General features: G+C 37.7%; 1 protein-coding gene across 15 annotated transcripts in view; it reads left to right on the forward strand.

The window, feature by feature from the left end:
* The window catches only part of LOC126041387 (E1A-binding protein p400-like), a 53,210-nt gene that overhangs the window by 26,659 nt on the left and 6,007 nt on the right, over positions 1–20,544 (forward strand). For 5 of the 15 annotated variants that reach the window (XM_049806973.1, XM_049806975.1, XM_049806980.1 and 2 more), the window contains 29 exons: positions 405–559; positions 1,082–1,318; positions 2,382–2,546; positions 3,405–3,572; positions 5,668–5,762; positions 6,533–6,831; positions 7,587–7,789; positions 7,891–8,060; positions 8,277–8,473; positions 8,983–9,094; positions 9,818–9,961; positions 10,276–10,434; positions 10,701–10,784; positions 11,380–11,511; positions 11,630–11,674; positions 11,782–11,935; positions 12,368–12,609; positions 13,157–13,330; positions 13,574–13,621; positions 14,639–14,775; positions 15,341–15,397; positions 15,519–15,597; positions 16,171–16,371; positions 17,413–17,458; positions 17,550–17,659; positions 18,276–18,480; positions 18,990–19,153; positions 19,539–19,745; positions 20,053–20,248. In XM_049806973.1, coding sequence (XP_049662930.1) covers positions 405–559; positions 1,082–1,318; positions 2,382–2,546; positions 3,405–3,572; positions 5,668–5,762; positions 6,533–6,831; positions 7,587–7,789; positions 7,891–8,060; positions 8,277–8,473; positions 8,983–9,094; positions 9,818–9,961; positions 10,276–10,434; positions 10,701–10,784; positions 11,380–11,511; positions 11,630–11,674; positions 11,782–11,935; positions 12,368–12,609; positions 13,157–13,330; positions 13,574–13,621; positions 14,639–14,775; positions 15,341–15,397; positions 15,519–15,597; positions 16,171–16,371; positions 17,413–17,458; positions 17,550–17,659; positions 18,276–18,480; positions 18,990–19,153; positions 19,539–19,745; positions 20,053–20,248 — 4,385 coding nt within the window. The remainder of the gene's footprint in view (positions 1–404; positions 560–1,081; positions 1,319–2,381; positions 2,547–3,404; positions 3,573–5,667; positions 5,763–6,532; positions 6,832–7,586; positions 7,790–7,890; positions 8,061–8,276; positions 8,474–8,982; positions 9,095–9,817; positions 9,962–10,275; positions 10,435–10,700; positions 10,785–11,379; positions 11,512–11,629; positions 11,675–11,781; positions 11,936–12,367; positions 12,610–13,156; positions 13,331–13,573; positions 13,622–14,638; positions 14,776–15,340; positions 15,398–15,518; positions 15,598–16,170; positions 16,372–17,412; positions 17,459–17,549; positions 17,660–18,275; positions 18,481–18,989; positions 19,154–19,538; positions 19,746–20,052; positions 20,249–20,544) is intronic. The other 10 variants (XM_049806984.1, XM_049806987.1, XM_049806988.1 and 7 more) reach the window with 7 other exon arrangements.

Consider the following 20,544-nt stretch of genomic DNA (forward strand, 5'->3'; position numbering starts at 1 on the left):
GGTTTCAGAGTAATGTGGAACTGGTTTTTTTTTTGATGCAAAGGAGCTGCCTGATGACCTGCCGGCATGTTGATGTCTCTCTGGAAACGATAGGAGAGCCCCGTTCTTTTTCCAGATGTTGGGCTAGACTCTTTAAGCTGTTTGCTGTAATTCTGATTCATCCTGCATTAAACTGGACGCATGGCAATGAAAGTTTTCTTCTTTCTTGGACTTAGCAAAATGACTTTACAGAGTGTCCACACATGAAGTTTGCTGAAGTGATAAGTCTTGCCAGCTTCAGCCATCTGTGAGAAAGAGAGTAGGATCTGATATGATCAGTTTATACTTTCCTCGGGTGAAGAGTTTATTTTTAAAGGCCAAACCGTGATCTTCCTGTAGACTTAGACTTTTCATACTCTTTTCAGGTTGTTTCAACCCGTTCAGTACGGTCAGAAACCTGAGGGCAGGACCGTAGTTTTCCCAAGCACTCAAGTACAACGCACGGTGACCACAGCAACGGTAACTCAACAGGGACAAGTACGAGGAAGATCACCCATAGCTACAGTGTCTTCAAATCAAGGTAAGAGAGTTAGTGCTAGGTTGGTTACCTGAGCCCCTGCATAGACGGGTACAAGTTAGTCTGTTAATAGAACTCCTTTTCCCTCTAGCTTAATGGTCTAGAATACCAGTGGCTTAAAAATACCAACAGATTAATTGCCAGTAAATTTCCCCACTAGTCTCTACTGTATGATCTGCCAGTATAATGCAAAACTAAGCTTTGTGTAACCTAACTATTAGCATATGAAGTAAATATGGCCCTGTTGTTATTTAAACCCTGATCACGTGTAATGTTCTGTCAAAGACGGGAGTTTACAGTGCTTTTGTGTATTTATTTAACCTTTAAACAATGCTTTCCAAATATATAATGTTGTAAAAATAGGATGGAGTAAAAGGTGTGGATAGAAATCCCAGTCTGTAAGGACAAGCCGTTCCTGTAGCCATTTTAATATCCTGTTGGAAGGTTTCTTTTTAATGCAGGTTGTTTAAAAGAGTGGAGTTAAAACCTCTAACAGCTTGCACAAACAACCCTTATTGATTGCAGCCGCAGCAGCACAGTTTCAGACAACTCAGGCTTCCACCAGTGCTCCAAGACACCAGCCCGCAGCGACCTTCACCACAGCAACTAGCACAGCCAACCCTGTGAAACCGCGGGGCCAGACCTCTGCGCAGGCCTCTCAGCTAGGCCAGGCTCAGCCACAGGCCCCCTCGCACACCATCCAACAGAGTGTGCTGCCTCAGAGGCTGGTACTGACCTCTCAGGCCCAGGCACGGTTGCCTAGTAAGTGGCCTCCCCTTTCAAGGTTTCTCCCACCTTTGTACTACAATGAGGTTAAGTTACTAGGCACCCTAAAATGTGTACAGAATCGTTGTTTTTTTTTCACTCTTCTGATTAGCCTTGCTCAGTATGTTGCTTATGACCAAGGAAAATCGAAAATTGGATAAGAAACAATAGAATTGCTGTGGACATACATTAGCGGTGTCAACTTAATCTCCTATTTCTGCATGTTTCTTCTGCTGGCAAGACTTCCTTCAGACCAAATGTTTTAGCTCTGTCCTAATTATTCCTTTCATATTAAACACTAATCCATCTGCTAAAGGCCTCTCTCGCAGAGAGGAACGTCGCAACTGTTAGGCAGAGAAAAGCGATCAGGCTTTGCTTTAAGGTTGTATGTGCACTGCCTATTAGCATGTGTATAGAGTACTGAGCACTGATGTATTAATTTTATCTCTGGGGTAATGCACTGCCTTTACAAAAGCTAAATTTTCTCGCCAATGTTTTCTCAATATCATAAAACTTAACGCTTAAATGCCTCTAACCTTTCTGCATTTAAATCACAAAAAGCTTGGTCCTTGTCACTTTAAAGCTTTTTGGTTTGTCTAAGTGCAGATCGCTTAATATAAATCCCGTTTCATCAGCAAATTTCAGGCCATTTCAAATGTGTATTTACAGTGCCACATGGGTGAATATTTTTGCCTCTTCCTTAAACCTTCCTTCGTGCTCTTGAAAAGGCAGTGAAAATCACTTTAATGTCTATACTCGTTCTGTTACAAAGTGTCACATGAGTTTTCAGGTAGCTCTTAACTCTTTTGCTAATGAAAGTGATAACTTCTAAAATGTTGATGTTCTTACCCTTTCAACAATCAGCTTTTTTCCAGTTTGTCCAACAAATATAGAAAGCAATACCTGCTTAACTTTTATATGACACTTTTGATGCACTAAGTATAATTATGCATGGAAGGCGCTTCAGCACCAGTTTACTAACCAAAACTTAGAATTGTGAATATTGAACAACCCACCTCCCACTTTGTTTTTTCTTAATGCCTGTTTCCCTCCTTAACAGGTGGTGAGGTAGTAAAAATAGCCCAGCTGGCTTCTATAGCAGGAGCACAAGGCAGAATTGCTCAGCCAGAGACCCCTGTAACACTGCAGTTCCAAGGGAACAAGTTCACTTTATCACATAGTCAACTTCGCCAGCTCACTGCAGGGCAACCCTTGCAGTTACAAGGTACTTATTTCAAAACAGGGAGTTCTCCATTATTTAGAGTGCTCATGTTTTGACATGGGCAGCATGTTCCTTGTTGCTATATGTTAAGGAGGTTTTTCCATCCCCACTGCTTGTAATGTTCTGCTCTACCTATTTTCTGTGTGAGACAGAGATAACAAGGTAGCTCTGTTTTGAAAAATAAATGCCTATCAAATGAAAGACACGGTTACTTTCTTTTTCTGTATTGTTTTTTCAAGATTTTATTATTGAATTTGTTTTCCTGTGTATGCAACGTAGCTAAAGTAAGGTGAGGCATTATTTCCGATAAACATCCTGATGAGCAGAAAGAGACAAAACTGAGGATGTTCTTGGTTTGTTCTGAAACGGTGTAAATAATACTTAAAGATTGGCATGCCTCTGAATTTTGACCCAACTGTTACCCTGACCTGAATGCTCTGCCTACAATACATTTTACTCTGAAATTTCCAAATTTCCATTGCTGGTGGTATGTGTGTTGCCAAATTCAGGAGAACCTGGACATCTTGGTTATCTGTGGCCAACAAAATAAATAGAGGGAATGCTAAGTGAGAATTTTTTGGTTGATTGGATTTCATCTGAATTCCATATAAAATACCTAGATTTAGAATGATACCCCTATGACATGAAACTCCTCTTTAACTGTGAAGACTGAGGTGTTTCCCTCCTATCGGATATTATGCAACTTTAAATCAGATTGGTGTAATGAACTTGTCTGGGAAAATTGAACATAGTTTGAAGCAGTAACGATCCGTTTGTAACAGTAGTATCTTTTGCTAGAGAGCACTATTTATTCTTTTCCACTCTATCCAGCCTAATTTTTTTTTAAATCCTCCATTGCAGGAAGTGTTCTTCAGATTGTTTCAGCACCTGGTCAGCAGTATTTGAGACCTCAGGGTCCAGTTGTCATGCAAACGGTTTCCCAAGCGGGAACTGTTCAGAATGCTCTGAATGCTTTAGGAAACCAACATCAAGCAGGTGTCCCAACTTCCACAGCAGTGACACAGCAAGGTAGGTTTTCTAGCCGGAAGAAATGTCTCTATCCAAACATTCAATTACTAAAATCACATTGATATGTAACTCCAAATGGTTATAGATCATAATTCTGTAAGGTGAGTTCAGAAGCAGGTAAACTATGAGAAAAATCCTTCTGATCTGTGTGTGATGTGTACTGGAATTTTAGATAATTTTTTAGTACAAACTTGGGAGAGTTTGCAACTGTATTAAATGTACAGAATTTTTTTAACCAGTTGTGTCTTAGGTCAGATTTTTGTGGGAAGAAGTGAGTTTGAAATACTTTGTTACTTTTTTCAAAGAAAGGTCAGGATTAATATTTTCTATACTGACAGAATGTCCAGCAATCCTCTCCATTTTTCTACATTGATTTTGCTTTTATCTAATTTTCTTTGCTTCTCTGTCTAATCAAGCTACTGTTTTCCCTTTCCCTATGCAAATACTGCTTAGGTGTTTGGTGCCTTGCTGCAAATATGATCAGTTCCTTGCTTAAAAACACGATCAAGATGTTGATCAAAAAACAATAGAGAAATTGCTGTCTAGGATGCATTTACAACAAAACAGTAGATTGTTAAATGATGATAAATGCAATGCTAGGAGTTCGTTCCCTGGAAGTGGCCATCTGCTGTAATTTTCTCTAGATATAAACCATTCCCTCAAAACAGACTGTTTACGGCTCCTTTTTGATGTATTAATGTGCCCTTGAAGTTCATATTTTGACTTTCTGAAGAGTAAACATCTCATCATAAAAAGGGAGAGGAAGCTTCAACAGCCTCCCAGTTGTTGGGAGGTAAAGGATTTCTGTCATAGTTTGGAAGATCTGTGGCTCAAATGTTTCACCCCCCAGCTCTGATTACATTACAGGTACTCCTAATATGGCCACAGTTCAGAATGAAAATTGATGTAAGATTTCTACAAAAACTCGTGCATCTTACTACTGTCATGATGGTGAAAAGAGAGCTCTGTGAAAAGCAATAACTACTAAAGTACTGTTTCCAATTGATAAAAGAAAACATTATTATTTTTGCTGTTCATCGCTGGAGGAAGATGTAAAGTGTATTAAAAATACTTATTTTGACTTTCTGCATTTTGGAAATTCAGAATTATGCCAAATAAATTCCATTGCTTTGAGTGATTGGCAACTGTAATTGCTGAGCTCATGTGTAGCTTTGTAGTAAAATTGGATTTATAGTGGCTACCTGTATTAGCTTGTTTTTAATAAAAATGCAGAAAGGCAAAGTTTAAACTTCCACATACTCCTTGGAGTCTGTTAGTGTAAAGGATAGCACCTGCTTGTTAACTTGAATGCGGTTATTTATGGGTGTATTGACTCACCACTAAGTACAGTTTCACAGTGACTAGTGGAGGGTTGTGCTGCTTTTCTAGTACAAATAATCAGTGCTGATGAACAATGCATTCTGGCTGAGATAAAAACCTATGTATCTTACCAAGAAAATAACTGCTACACAGTGTCTGTAGTCTGCTAGTACATGAAGGGTATTACTGTAGTTTCGATTAGTTTACTTGTGTGTAATGGTCTTACAGTTTCCTTAGCTCTCAGGGAAAATATCTCCTAGCAGTTGAATTCACAAGAATGCTACTGTGAGATTCCATCATATAGTTTAATCAGTTTGTAAATATACTGAATTCATATGTTTTCTGAAAAATCTTAGATGATTTGTTTAAGATAAATTAGAACAATCTCTTCCTTGCCCATGGCAGGGGGGTTGGAACTAGATCCCCAACCCAAGCCGTTCTATGATTCTGTGATTTAGAGCATAACTTCTAAATGTTAATACCTATTGCGCTATACACGACATTTTGAATAAACTACAAATGCAGCAGTTCTGGTGCAAAGTAAAGTAAAATTCCATTGATCTATCTTGGATTTTTGTGAAAACAGTTAGTGTAAATATCTGTCAGAGATCTGATGTGTAACAAAGTACAAATTTGCAATACCCAATGGACATTTAGACTAAAAATATGTGTGCAGTTATGATGTGTTACAGCTATGAAATGTCTACTTATTGAAAATAATAAATGAAACCAATCTTCAGAAGAATAAATATATAAACACAAGGTTTATCCTCAGTTTGTATTCCAGGTAGAACTGCAGTTACTAATTTGTCATCACCTGGTGACATGGGATCAGTGTTAAAACCAGCACCTACACATGGACAATCGCAGGTACTTAATTTTTATTTTCTTATGCAAGCAGAACTTCTCAGGATTGTTACGAAGTCCATGTAATAGTTGGAAGCTAAAATTTACAAAGTTGGAATTAATTAGGAACTTTGATGATAACAGAGTAGGTAAAAACCCCAACTTTTGTCAGTGTTTCAGATGAAAATGCCCATAGTTTAAAATAAATTCCGGTATATAAAAGCAGCTAACAACTTTCTGGTGCTATGACAGCAGACAGGTTCTTGTAACTGTAATGTATCGTAATTATGTAGTAATGCATAAGTAAAGGGGAATTGTAAGATTTTCTGGGTGTTTTGAACACAAAGGCAATGGGGCAGATTTTTATAGATTTTAAATTGTAACCAGTTTTTAGAAAAGATAATCAAGCAACCTATAAAGCATAGGGAAACATCAAGTATATGTTAAACTGTGCAAGAACTGCACCTTATCAGTATTAGTGTGTTAATTGAAATACCCTAAATATAAATGATTTTGTTTTGTTTCCAAAACTTTGAAAATGTACTTTTAAAAAAGCAAGAAGATACTCAACTAAGAATTGACTCTTTAATATGAATTGAATTTAGCTGTAGTCTTCAAATTTTATCCAAATTTTACACCTTCTGTGATTGGTCTACGTAGGTGTTATAATCTGGGATGTTGGCATAAAGTAAACAGTGCTCTGATCTTGATAGCTTCATTCTAAAGAAACTCAAATTCCTAAGTGATTCTGATGAGCAGCAAATGGGGTTTTTTTTCAACTTTTCTTGGCAAAGGAAACATATGAAGAAAAGAACCGGCTTTTGAAGGAGCGCCTGGACAGAATATTTTCTGGCAATGAGCGACGTTGTTCACGGGCCCCAATGTATGGCAGAGACTTGCTGAGTGTTTGTTCTTTGACTGGTGAAAGAAGGCCCTCTCAGCTGTCTTCCAGTGAAGACAACAGTTGGAGGTGGGCTGGCTTTGTGAACTGTTGCCTTTCTTCAAGTGCCTCTGGAAGCCCAAGTAACCCATTGCAAGAAATGATCCTGACTTCAGTTCAGCAACAAGAATCTCTAAAGCATGTTGTTAACAGGTAATGTGTGACTCTGCCTAGTGAGCCTTTAATACATTTGGTTATTTCTTAAACACTCCTTTTCAAAAAAGCTTTAAAACTTTGTTTCTGTCCATGAGCTTGTTTGGTTTAGACTGATTTGTTTAGCAGTAAATGATGTGCAGTATGAACATAAAAATAACAACCACTTCTGTTTCTTTTAGAATCTTTATAATAAAGAGTTTTCAGTGCTTCATTCCTAATTTCAAGCCCAAATTCAGCTGACCATACTTAAGCTTACATTCTTATGCTTTGAATTTACTTCCAAGTAGTTACCTCGTAGAGCCAACCAACAAGAGTTAAGACACAGAGATATAGGCAGAAGCTAATTTAGTTAAAGCTGACACTTAGTGGATTGTGTGCAGAGCGATAGCTGCAGTTTTCTAGAAACATGAAATGCAATTAGAAGAACTCAAACTTTTTTGAATTGCTTTTAGTAAGTTTGGTATGGCGGGTGTTCCTTGTGTTTGAGCTCCAGTGACTGAATGCAGTGGTCACAGTGCAAACACCTTAACAGAGGCTATCATCATAGCAGGCAAAATAAAACAAAAAGATAAAGGGAGATAGAGAATATTAACACTTTGAGGGTATGCAACACTTACGAAGTCACTTTATTTAAAGTGGTTAGATAATAGTGTAAAATTACATGGTTGACAGGCTGAAAATTATTGCTGTAGTTGATAATTTTGTATGTAACTTTTAAAACTGATATTCCCTTTTTTTGATGCTTTTCACAGGGCTCTCTTTGTATTGCCAGCTGCAGTTGCTGCTCCCCCATGTTTGTATGTAGCAAATCCTCCCCCTTCATATAGTCATAGATTGAAACTCCTTAAGCACAGTCTTAAGCAGAAGGCAGCTCCACACTTGCATCAGTTGCAACAGATTACAACTCCTCACTTGCTACAGTTCCCTGACCTCCGGCTGGTGCAGTATGACTCAGGTAAAGGGGGACATTTGGCGATAATATTTCAGTAATTTCCTGTTTCACAGGAATGGCATTTCTACATAAAACCATTATTGGTTTTCTTGTTTGAAATATAGGAAAATTAGAAGCTCTTGCTGTCTTGCTTCAAAAGTTGAAATCTGAAGGGCGCCGAGTGCTGATTTTGTCACAGATGATTCTGATGTTGGACATACTGGAATTGTTTCTGAATTTCCATTTCCTCACATTTGTGAGGATTGATGAATATGCTAACCATGAACAACGGCAGGTAAGTTTGCCCTAATGGTTGTCCACTGGTACAGCAATATGTGCTGCTCAGGCTTTTATACGCTACAGCAGGAGAAGGAAATTTGCCTTGTTTCTTCTCATTTTGAAACGCTTGACTTGTTTTTGTCTGATTTTTATTAGGCTATCGTGAATTTGGTTTGGCATTTTATTTTGATGTATAGTTTATTTACTCCTTGCTTTTATTCCATTTATGTAGGAGCTGATGAAAATTTTCAACAGAGACAAGCGCATTTTCTGTGCCATCCTTTCCTCTCACAGTCGTTCCACTGGAGTCAATCTTGTTGAGGCAGACACTGTTGTGTTCTATGACAATGATCTAAACCCAGTGATGGATGCAAAAGCTCAGGAATGGTGTGACAGAATTGGGAGATGTAAAGATATCCATATATACAGGTGATGGTTACAGATCAATGACCGCTCTTTAACATGCTTTAATGTAAGGTTAATTCAGATAGTGCTACTCTGTATGATCTGAAATAAAGTGTAAACAGTGCTGAAAACTTCATCTCACTTCAATAAAAATTATGCCAGGTTATTGTATGAAAATGTGGTCTGTCTTAATACCAAATGTAATGAATGAATCATACCTGCATGGGTTTTTTGTGTTAGTTTACATGGAATTTTTTAAGTGAGGTGGGTTTTGATTTTTTTTTTTTTTTTTTTTTTTAATTACACTAATTTTTAAAAGAAAGCTTTAAAGTAGAGGTGGTAGTATGTGTTTTGTTCTGGGCCTGTACCAGAACTAAAAAAAAAACCCCCACAAACCACCACATTTTAAGAGTTCAGTGTTACTCTCTAAGGTCAATTTCTCTTTTTTGTTTCTGAAAGCTGTTTTGGAAAAGACTTAACAAATTTATGTTCTTTTCTTTTTCCTTTTTTTTTTTTTTTTTTTTTTTTTTTAGGCTTGTCAGTGGTAATTCTGTAGAAGAGAAGCTTTTGAAAAATGGCACAAAGGACTTGATCAGAGAAGTAGCTGCTCAGGGAAATGACTATTCAATGGCCTTTTTAACACAGGTAAGTTAGTATTCAAAATATGTTCAAACACCTGTGTTGCAGTGTTTAATAAATTCAAGCATCTGTGTTGGAGTGTTTAATAACAGTTTAGTAGAAATCTGTTTGGACTAGGATTGATAGGTAAGCATATTAGATTTAATGATTGCTTGAACTCTAGGTGTTAGGGCCACATTCTCTCAAATACTGTCCATCTGCTTTTGTTCTGTTACTTGCACAGTGATGAACAGACATCACCTATGTGACTTAACATATTCTGTTTTCTTGCACCCTGCTGCAAAATTCTGCAGAGCTTGTAAAGATGAAGGTTTCAACAACTTTAAAAATGCAAAATACAAAGTTTGGGTAGTTAGTGAGATAGGCTCTCAATTGCTGCTTTGAAGATGCAGAAGACAGTGACTGCACTGATGAAGCTAGTCCACCTTCTTCTGGCACTCCCAATATGGTAGTGCAGGATGAGACAGTGTATTTCTGACTTCCCTATAAAAATGAACTGTTAACACTTTATTCTACTCTGTAGTCCTACAGGAGAAAGTTACAGAGGAGAAAATGGACAATTTTCCAGAAATAATAGATAGAGGTTTATTTTTGTTTTAGTCAGTCCATAGTTTATAAGGTCACTTGAACCTGAGCTAATTCAAAATTATATAAAAAAAATAGAATGGTCCTGAAAGGTGAATGTACTTCTCTTTTTTTTTTCTTTTTTTTTTTCTTCTGCTTACCAAGCAAACGATTCAGGAATTGTTTGAGGTTCATTCTCCTATGGAGGATTCTGGATTTAGAGTGAAAGCAGAAGAATTTGTAGTACTTTCTCAAGAGCCATCTCCAGCTGAAAATATTTCACCTAAAGTTGCAAGACCATTCATAGAGGTAATTATTAATATATACATTAAAAGTACAGCTGTGCAACATTAGTATTAAACCGCTGCCTTACCTTACCTTTTTTTATCTGGGTGAATTCTGTCAATCTTTTTTTCTGGTAGTTTTATGTCATTTTGTCATTTTCCTTGTAACAAAACTTCTAAAAAGCCCACAGTTGAGTTGTATACTTTCTGGGGACTCTTTCTCTTGCCTCAGCAGAGACTTATTCCAGAAATTTGTGTTGGATTTCAGTGAACTTTTTATGGGGTTTCTTTCCATATTTTTGAAGTCTTCATTATTTTTAAAATACATCTTTCTGAAAGGCCCTCAACAGTATTGAACAAGAGGATGAGGAGTCAAATGATCATGTACAAGAAATAGGACCCGAGTCAAACATTGAACCTTTAATCTCAGAGCTCTGCGAGACAAAATACAATGAAGAGCCCTCACAGCTGCAGGAGTTAGTTGCTGTTGTGGATCAGGTACCATGACTTTCCATGATTATTTGGTTAAAAAGTAATGTTTAGTTCAAATATTTCAATTTCTTTGCAGTCTGGCCTTAAAGCAACTTTGTTGTCTATGGGATTGATACTCCCTTTAAATGGATGGGAGACGTCCTACTGACTTAAGATGTTAAGCCATCAGAGGGGGAGATCAGTTTTAAGGAGAGCTTTGATACACTTGCCTTCAGTTAACTTCTATTATCCTCAATACTAACTTTTTTTTTTTACTTGATATGTTCTCTCAGCTGACTCCAATTGAGAAGTATGCTATGAATTATTTGGAGCTCTTCCATGTTTCAGTTGATGAGAATGAGCCACGGTTCAATGAGGTAAAACAACAAATCTTTCTTTTCCATGTTGTTCTGGCACAGTATGTGCAAGCAGGGTTGTATTTGCAATGTGAAGTGGAAGTTTCTCCAATGACGGGGAATAGATTGTAGGCACTTTTGTGATCTTCTCTTGCTGTACTTTATGAACACTGGAATGCCTTACACAGAGCTTATTATTTTGGGATTCTCTTGATTTAAGCAGGTGTCAGTTCTTAATTTCTTTTTTATAAGATGGAAATGACATTCTTCAGAACAGCTCAGCAAATATTTGTTGTACTCCATTGATAGCGCGGGGAAAATTTTCATTAATTTCAGTGAGCCTGCTTTTTTGGGTAAAGGAGCTGTGTTCTGGTTGTCTTGGTTGTTTAACTGAAATTATGAGTTTGCTTTATTGTGAGGATTTAAAGACCCGCAACAGAGACCAGAAAAATCTCTTCTAAATGATTGGGAAAATCTCTGTTAAGAAATTGCTTTAAGATTTCTGTGCCTGAAAATGTCAAAGTTCAGGGAGTTTGTCCATAAAATACAAATTGATACATTTTAATCCAGTGTCTGTTACTGCATAAAGTTTATAAGGAGTCTGACTTTCATCTAGATGGAATTGAAAACTGCAAAGAAAGCATGGGAAGTCCAGCATATGAAGGAGTTAAAGGAAAAAGAGCAAAAAATGTTTTGGGAGGATGAAGAGGAACTTCTAACCTACACTCGGGAGGATGCATACAACAAAGTAATTCCTGATTAGTCTTGTTTTTCTTAATAGTGTATTTCTTAAGAGTTATTCTGAAGACCTTTTTCTTCAGGGTTCAGTTGGATCATTTGAATTGTATTCTCTTTTTGCTGTGTAGGAATATGTCTATGAAGGTCCAGATGGACAAACTGAAATAATGCCAGTAAGTAAAAGTAACACCAGGCAGCCTAAACAGGCTTTTAATTTTTTGAAACATAAAGATCAGTGGAGAGTTAATATTGCAGTAACTACAAATTTTGTTCTGTGTAGCTTTGGACTCCTCCCACTCCACCTCAGGATGACAATGATATCTACATAGATTCTGTTATGTGCCTGATGTATGATACCACGCCTATTCCAGAATCAAAGTTGCCTCCAGTGTATGTCAGGAAGGAACGTAAACGACACAAAACAGATCCATCTGGTAAGTGTTTCTTCAAAACTGTTCTGAGATTTATTGCTGAAAGTTAAAAAAAAATCAAGGGATTTTTCATACCTCCTACATGTCTGGTCCAGTAAAGATAAATCTGCAGGTTTGAAGAGATGGAAATTTTTGTCTCACCATGGTCTTGAAGCAATAGAATCACTGGAAGCCTCAGTTCTTGCATTGCGTCTTTCTATTTAGACATACAGGTGTTTTTAAAAGGACAATTTTAGAAAATGGGCATTCTACTATGTGAGTTAGGAAAAGGCTCTTCTTTATACCAGGCTTTGTTTAGTTACTGACAGTACGCTTTTAAGAGGCAGTGGGGAATAGCCTGTACACATGTAGGAGCATTTTGCAGCTATAAGTAACAGAAGAATCAAAGAATGGTAGTAACTATTTACGAAGAATTTTGTTTTTTTTTCTTCTTAGCTGCAGGTAGGAAGAAAAAGCAACGTCACGGAGAGACAGTTATTCCACCTCGTTCACTTTTTGATCGAGCAACTCCAGGAATGTTGAAAATGCGCCGAGAGGGCAAAGAGCAAAAGAAAAACATCTTGTTGAAACAACAAACACAGTTTGCCAAGCCTTTGCCAACTCTTGTCAAACCAGCTGCTGAGGCTGGACAGGATAACCCAGAGTGGTTGATCAGTGAAGACTGGGCACTTCTGCAGGTCAGATGATACCTGCACTTTCTGCTGTTATTATTTATTGTATTTTGGCTTCTAATTTCAGAAATGGCTTTCTGCACTTTATCTCTTCAAGGTTATTTCTAATTCTTAATGGCTAGTTTGGCATTTTGCTCAGAACAGATTGCCTATCATTTGTGTTCCTCTAAGGATAAATTAAAGGTTAAATTACAAAATGCATGATTAAGTCCTATTTTTGTTGTAGAGAACACTTACTATTATGTTCCAGATTAATTGTGCTGGCTGGACATTGGATAATGCAGCTAAGGTTCTCCCCACCTTTGAGAAGAGAGCAGCACTCGAATGGCAGCTCTCTGTTTCTCATACCAATCTCCAAGTGTTTTCTTGCATATCAGTCTGCATAATAGTATTTTATGCTTATTTATTCTCGATGAATGTAGGTGAACATAGCCTGAGCCCTAGGCCGACTGTATCGTTGTAGTAATGGTGTGTGGACACATGCAGATAAGGGTAGGTTTGGAAGATTGGAATGATTTGTCTTCTGAAGCTTTTGTACCTTTATCTATTGTAGGCAGTGAAGCAGCTGCTGGAGCTTCCTTTAAATCTTGCTGTTGTATCGCCAGCACACACTCCCAATTGGGACCTTGTTAGTGATGTTGTTAACTCATGCAGCAGAGTCTATCGCTCACCAAAACAATGCCGAAACAGATATGAAAATGTCATTATTCCAAGGGAAGAAGGAAAGGTGAGTTTACATAGAATGATGCGTCTTTTTTTACCTTAAGTTTGTAGAGTTTTTTTTCCTTATCTCCATAAACACTTGTTTTTTTGTTAAATGTTTCAACAGTGTAAATAAATAACTTTTAAAAGATTATAAAATTATCCTCATCAGGATTTCCACTTATTTTATGTCATTTCTTTGAAAAGAAAAAGCACCTGAACAAAATCTTCCACAAAAGATCATCTAACTTTCCTTCTTATTTTACAGCTAATGTACGAAGCTAATCCTAAAAAGAAGACAAAAAGTATTTATAAGGTGTGCATTGGTATTCTTTCAAAATCAAATCTAGACACTGTGGTATTTAGCAGCAATGGAGGTGGGCAGATAATTCATATGAGATCCATGTTGAGTGTTACTTGAGTTCTGAAACATCAATTACAATTCCAAATTTATTTTTCCTTTCTTTGTTGATACAGTGGATTGACACCAGACTTCAGCTTTTGGATTTGATAGATAAATTTTAAATCATGCAAAAAGTTTGTGATTTCACTTAAACTGTAGTGGGTATTTTTCCACCTAACAACCACCATATAACTTATCCTGATTATTATGAGGGTACTTAAGATCTCTAAGAATGTACTTCATGCTAGAGTCTAAGTGGATTACAAATACATAGTGAATTTAATGCTTGAAGCACCTTTTAGTAAATGAGGATGATAGTATGCTACAGAAACAAAAATAAATTCCATGATTATAAACAGCTTCTTCCAAAACATACAGCAATTTAGTGACAGAACTGGGTAGAAAATCTAGAACTTCTGACTGTAGTCCCATGCTCTGGCTAATAAGCAGGTTTGTCCCTGACTGGCAGTTTCTACTTAGGAGAAGCCAAGTATTAGAATGGCATGGTGTGTTGGATGTTAACATAGCTTTGTTGGGAGAGCAGTGCAGTGATGGTTTTATATTATTATGTGTGCGCTATGCATAACTATAAACTAATGGGCTCTTGGTTTGGGTACTGAATTAAACTTGCAAAATCTAAACTAAAGCAAAGATTCTTTTTCAAATTAGAGTTTGCCATTTTGTATGTCCCCAAGTGCTGATGCCAGTGTGACCGTGAGAACTGCTCATTATTTTGCTCTTTCTTTATATATTTCCCATAGAGTTTTGTGTAACAGTAAGTTATCAGTGACACGAGGCAGAAACCAGTCTGTGATAGATATGTTGGAGTACGTTTTTAAATAATCTACAAGCGCACCATGTGTTTATACATAGACGAAATGCCATGTGGGTGTGTTTGCAATTGAATGTTGGGTTTTTTTCATTTTTTAGACTAAAAACAGTCGCCCACTTCGTACCAATCAGATCTATGCTCAAGATGAGGGTGCAACCCACACACAACTTTATACTAATCATTTCGAGATGATGAAAATGATTGCAGGGAAAAGAAGTCCACCTATCAAACCTCTGTAAGTTTAACTGGGATCATTCGATCTCCCTGTTACCACAGATCTCCTGGAAACTGTACTGTGTTCTGAATTGCTTTCGCAACCAAGAGTTATTTTACCCTCTCTTTCAAACTGCTGTTTTGTTTTTCTGTTCTTGATCTCTTTCCTTGCATCCTGGCCTTGTGTAACTGGAACACCTTCATATTTCATGTGTTTGGGTTAGCTTTTACTCACTGCATGAATTTGTTTTATGTGATTAAGAACAGAAGAGCACTCAGTTGGGGTTTTTTTAATCTACTTTATAAACTACACTTTCCATTTGCCTGAATCGTAAACATTTTGATGTCTGTGCTGCTTAGTAGTACATTGTTTTCTACATATATTCCTGCAGTAACTTTTTCTGTATTCATTTAATATTTACTCTGAGTCTTTCTTAAAATGTCTGTCTGTGTGCAGGCTCCAGTACTTGTGGGAATATCGTGAAAACTTCACCAAAACGGCAGCGTCATCTGCTAAAACGTGTGAAATTAAATATTGTTTTTAAGTTTTTTTCTGTCTCCAGTAATACAGTTTTGCTCAATTTCAGACTTGGCATGAATCCTTTCCAGAAGAATCCAAAGCATGCATCAGTGCTTGCAGAAAGGTGGGCACTCTCTGTCTTAAAGGAGTTATGAATTGCATAAAAGTGCTTTTTTTCTTTTCCTTTTTACCTTTCAGTTACTTATTTTTAATGATTGTGTGCTCTGTCTTATCATTGTTTCTAGTGGAATCAACTATGATAAGCCACTTCCTCCAATTCAAGTTGCATCCCTCCGAGCAGAACGCATTGCAAAAGAGAAAAAGGTATGGTCTCCATCTCAGCTATACATATGACTGTAGTAATTAAAAAACTAGGCAACAGGGGGAGTATGAGAAAATCTGCCTCCTGGGAGAAGTTTGGCAGTACAGTAGATATTACGAGCAGCTGCAGCTTGTTCGTGGACTAGGGTTTAGATACCCAAGGTTCAAAGAGGGACCTTTCCTTGGGCCTGTTTGTCATACTCATACTCATTGTTTAGAAGCATCTTTTTTGAAAATACATTAAAAACATTTAAAATTCTTGTTTTATTCTTGACCATTCTGTAGCCTTCTTTCTTACATTATTCAGAAAGAGATACTTGTCCTTGCTTGTTGATGGTAAATTGCTTGTGCTCTGCTCTAAGCCATATAACCATGAATATAGGTTGTAGTTTGAAACTAGTTAGGTCATGTAACTTAGAGAGGTACAGTGAAGACAGATTTGTATGCTGTCTCTGCACGCAGATATATAAAACGTGATTAGAATTAAAGGGGTTTTGTTGGTTTTTTTAAAAAATACATCCTGATTGTTACATGCGATGTTTTGAAGACTATGAAGCTCACAATTTGATTTCCTAGGCTTTGGCTGAACAGCAGAGGGCACAGCAACAGACAGGTCCGCAGCCTCAGCAGCAGCAAGCTGGCCAGCAGCAAGCTCAGCAACCAGCTGTACAGCAAGCACAAGCTCAACCTCAGCCGCAGGCTCAGGCACAGGTAGTTCAGCAGCCACAGGCAGTAGTGCAGACTGCAGTAACTACTGTGGCCAACACAGCAGTATTGGTAAGAAAGGGAGGGCTTGGTGCCTCTGATGTAGTAACTTCAGTTCTTCTGTGTGTACCATATTTGTGTGTTTTATTTTCTCTGGAAAGTGAAAATTTTAGGTCAGTATAGTGAGGTAAAAGCTATTTCTTTCTTTCTTTCTTTTTTTTCCCCGAGTATGCTGGGTATCTTCTTTTTTGCTCATTTAAGACTATGTTTGTACCATTACAGCAATCGGTCTTGGCATTCTGGGGTGGAAAAACACCATATCCTTTGCAAAGATTTTTTACCTTTTTCAGTTTAGGCTTAAATTTCACTTAATCAAGTCTGAGCAAATACATGTACACAGTCAGTGAACAGTGTTTATACAAAGAACTTGGAAAATAAAAAGAATGTGTCTGTAAGAGCTACTCTGTTTAAAGTAGCTTAAAAGCCAAAGCTTTATTAACCTTTGCAAGGCAAGTGTAATGTTGCATCATACAGGACCTACCATGGTTGTTCTATTGCCAATCTGTGCAAAGTTTTCATGGCTTCCTTAAATCTAGAGTCTGTTTTAATTAATCTGATGACAGGTCTGAGGCTTTTGCTTTTAGAGCCAGACCGGTTTGCATACTAATATGTGCAGGCACTGGGGATGTTATTTTGCTTGTTGAAGGGCAAGAATACTGCAGCTTTTACAGAAAAAGACACAAGGATGGGTTCTGACCCATAAGTATTGCTGTATATCTACTGCTCAGTGATGTTCATGTGTGACTGGTTGTCTGTGGTGTGTCAGAGTAAGATACTGCTCCCTTCTTCTGCTAACAAGCATGTCAAATGACCAGTATTTACCAACATTTGACTGGTCTCCAATTGCTCGTTAGTGTGGCAGAATCCTAATATATACATCAGTTGTTGTTGATGAATGAACAACTGCAGAAGCATCTGTGCGTTTTACTGCATTTGTCTTATTTTGTCACTTCAGGAATGCAGCATTGTGTTAAACAGCATGGTAGAGTAAGAACTGTATTCAGTTTTCTTTTATTGTTTTCTGAACTGTTACCTCAATTGTCTTCTAAATAGGCGGGCACAATCAAAACAGCAGTTACGGGGACAAGTATACAGACTGGTAAGAAGACTTTATAATTAGGCATTGGAGACGATAGGACATTCAGATTTTCATTTTTAGAATCTCACATTTAATCCTGGCTTGCTTTCAGCTACAGTAAGTGGAAATGTCATAGTAAATACCGTTGCTGGAGTCCCTGCTGCTACCTTTCAGCCCATCAATAAACGTCTGGCTTCACCTGTTATACCTGGAACATTGACTGTGAGTAGATTGCATCACTAGTTGTGTCCCTGGACTGATCTTCGTTGCATGTTTTATCGGCATATCTTTAGCTTTCCATGTTATCAAAAACTCTGCTTCTTGCAAATTTCATGTGCATCATGTGATTCTGTATCAAACCCCTCTTACCAAAATACCAGAACACACTGGAACAGTTTATCAGAAAAAAAAGTGCCTAATAGATATTACTGTTAAAAATAATTCGTAGACAAGTGCTGTCATAGGCAATGTGTTGTATCATTATCATTTCCAGCCTGTAACTGTTTTGTGCATTGTTAATTATGATCTTTATTACCATTTTAATGGTTTAAGACTATGGAAGATAAAGCAAAAAATTGAAAGGTAGTAAAATCAGATTTCTGTAATGTAGTTAAGAGTTTGGTGATCAGCCTGTTTGAAAAAGATTTAGCCAGATGCTGATTATGAGACATATCTGAACAGATAGATGTGTTAGAAAGATGTGGACCATCGTTGCTTTTGCAATGCTTTTGCATTTTTTGTGTTTGTTTCTAAAATTGTGTAGTCCATTTCCAGAAGGTTCCATAGCTTTATATGAGGTACGGAAACTTTGAGAAATAATGACTGTGTTCCTTTTCAGACTTCGGGAGGCACTGCAACTGCACAAGTGGTACATACCCAGCAGCGAACTGCAGCAGCACCTGCTGCTTCCACAGAGCTGGTGACCATAGCATCTACCCAGGGAGTTCGTGCAGTAACTTCAGTGACAGCATCAGCAGTAGTGACTACAAACTTAACACCTGTGCAGACCCAGACAAGATCTTTGGTGACTCAAGTTACACCAGGTAATAATCCTGTGTTTAGGGATTTTTTTCCGAGGGTATGTAAAGGGCCTCAGAATTTCTGTAGGTTGCTTTACCACCATAGCCCCACAATACTAAAAGTCTGGATTTGTTGGCAGCACAATTAAACAGTGCTATGATTTTTAACTTGTTTTATAGTTGGTGCCCAGATTACATTTTTCTCTAGTATTTCTGAATAAGGTATTGCAGTAGAGAGCTTCTTGGCCCCTAGGCATTACAATTTAAAAAGATTATTAATAATCCAGCAGTAAAATATTAGAACTGACTGTCTTGACTAAAAAACATTGTGAAGAAAGAATAATATATTTTATTATTTACTCTGCTTTTACATCATATTTATGCTAATATGTTGTTATTTGTAGTTAGTCCACAAACTGTGCTGGAGCAGAAAAATACGCATTTAACAGCTTGGCTTTTCACGTGAAATCAATGAATTAAACTGAATGTTGAAAATCTTTCTTCAGAGCATTTTGTATTTTCTTTGTTCACAGCTACACCAACAGTTCAGCTATCCGGCAAAACAATCACCCCTGCTCACTTCCAGCTTCTGAGGCAACAGCAGCAGCAGGCTGCTCAGGTGCAGGTCCCACAGATTCAGGCTCAGGCACAAGCCCAGTCTCCAGCTCAGATAAAAACTGTAGGGAAATTGTCACAGGTGAGGAAATGCTTCTGAAGTAACATGGCATGTTACTCCCATTGTTATTGTAAGCATCGTTAGCAGTGTGTGTTGTATCCGATTTTCTTGGGCTAGAGTGAAATGCAGCTCTTTCTGAAATGTGACCCTACTAAAATTTCATGAAGGCAGTGAGCCTGCTAGCCATTTCAGATAGTACCACTATCACAGTAGGTCAGGATGTAAAGCACTTACTGTTACCTATTCAGTGGCAAACCATCGTGTAAAGGAGTTGCATTCTTAGCTTTCTGATCTTAACTGAAGTCTGGCATAGAATGTTTCTCCTTTAAAGCTTTAGATTAATCTCCATTTTTTTCCTGTAGTCGTGTAAAAGATTGGAAATGATGGAAGTGTTTGATTTTTGCAGGAGCAGCTGATCAAGTTGCAGAAGCAGAAACTGCAGCTTCCCCAGCAGCAGGCAGCACAGCAGACACAGCAAGGATCACAACAGCAAACAGCACAAGTACAAGTGCAACAGCAACAGCAAACTCAACAACTCACTGCTGTGACAGCACCTCGTCCTGGCGCAGTTCTCACAGGCACTACTGTGACAAACCTGCAAGTTGCTCGTCTTGTAAGTTGGCTTTGACTTTGCAAAAACAGTCTTAAACACCTTACTATCTTTGCTGGTTTAAATGAACTGGATACTGGTCATTCATGCACACAAATGCCCTTTGCATTACTTAGGCAGTACAAAGGATACAGCTTTAACGTAAATAGCTTTAAATTGCACTTACCCACCGATACCACCTCTGAATTGTATTACTGTAAAGGAGCAATTATATTTAGAAACATTTACAACTATCACTTTATAATGACCTATTATATGCAGCAAATATTTTTTTGGGCCAGTACAATAATCTTCATTCCTTACTGCTTAGACTCGTGTTCCTGCTTCCCAGCTTCAAGCACAAGGACAGATCCAGGCCCAAACTCCGCAAGCAGCACAGGTTGCTTTGGCAAAGCCTCCAGTGGTGTCCGTTCCAGCTGCTGTTGTGTCATCTGCGGGAGTCACTACACTCCCCGTCACTGTTGCAGGCATTAGTGTTGCCATTGGGCAGCCACAGAAAGCAGCAGGTATGTCAATGGACTTGCTAAAACATAATAAAGTTTTAAATGCCACTTTTTTAAAGGTAGATTGTTTCAAGTAATGTCTTCTGTGGGACACACACTTTTTAAAAACTAAAGTGATCGAGGTTGTATTCCCATTTATTTAAAAAATGAGGTAAGAGAATTACACTTTTTCCATTTAATCTGGAGGGTAGCATGATTCTTTAGCCATAGTGGTAGGGGTTTTGTTGGTTTGTTTTTATTTTTTTAAATCTGTGCATGAGAGTAGGTGAGCAGATACGGTTTTAAAAATGAAGACATGT

Source organism: Accipiter gentilis, chromosome 7 (genome assembly GCF_929443795.1).
Source record: "Accipiter gentilis chromosome 7, bAccGen1.1, whole genome shotgun sequence".
NCBI classification, from domain to species: Eukaryota; Metazoa; Chordata; class Aves; order Accipitriformes; family Accipitridae; genus Astur; species Astur gentilis.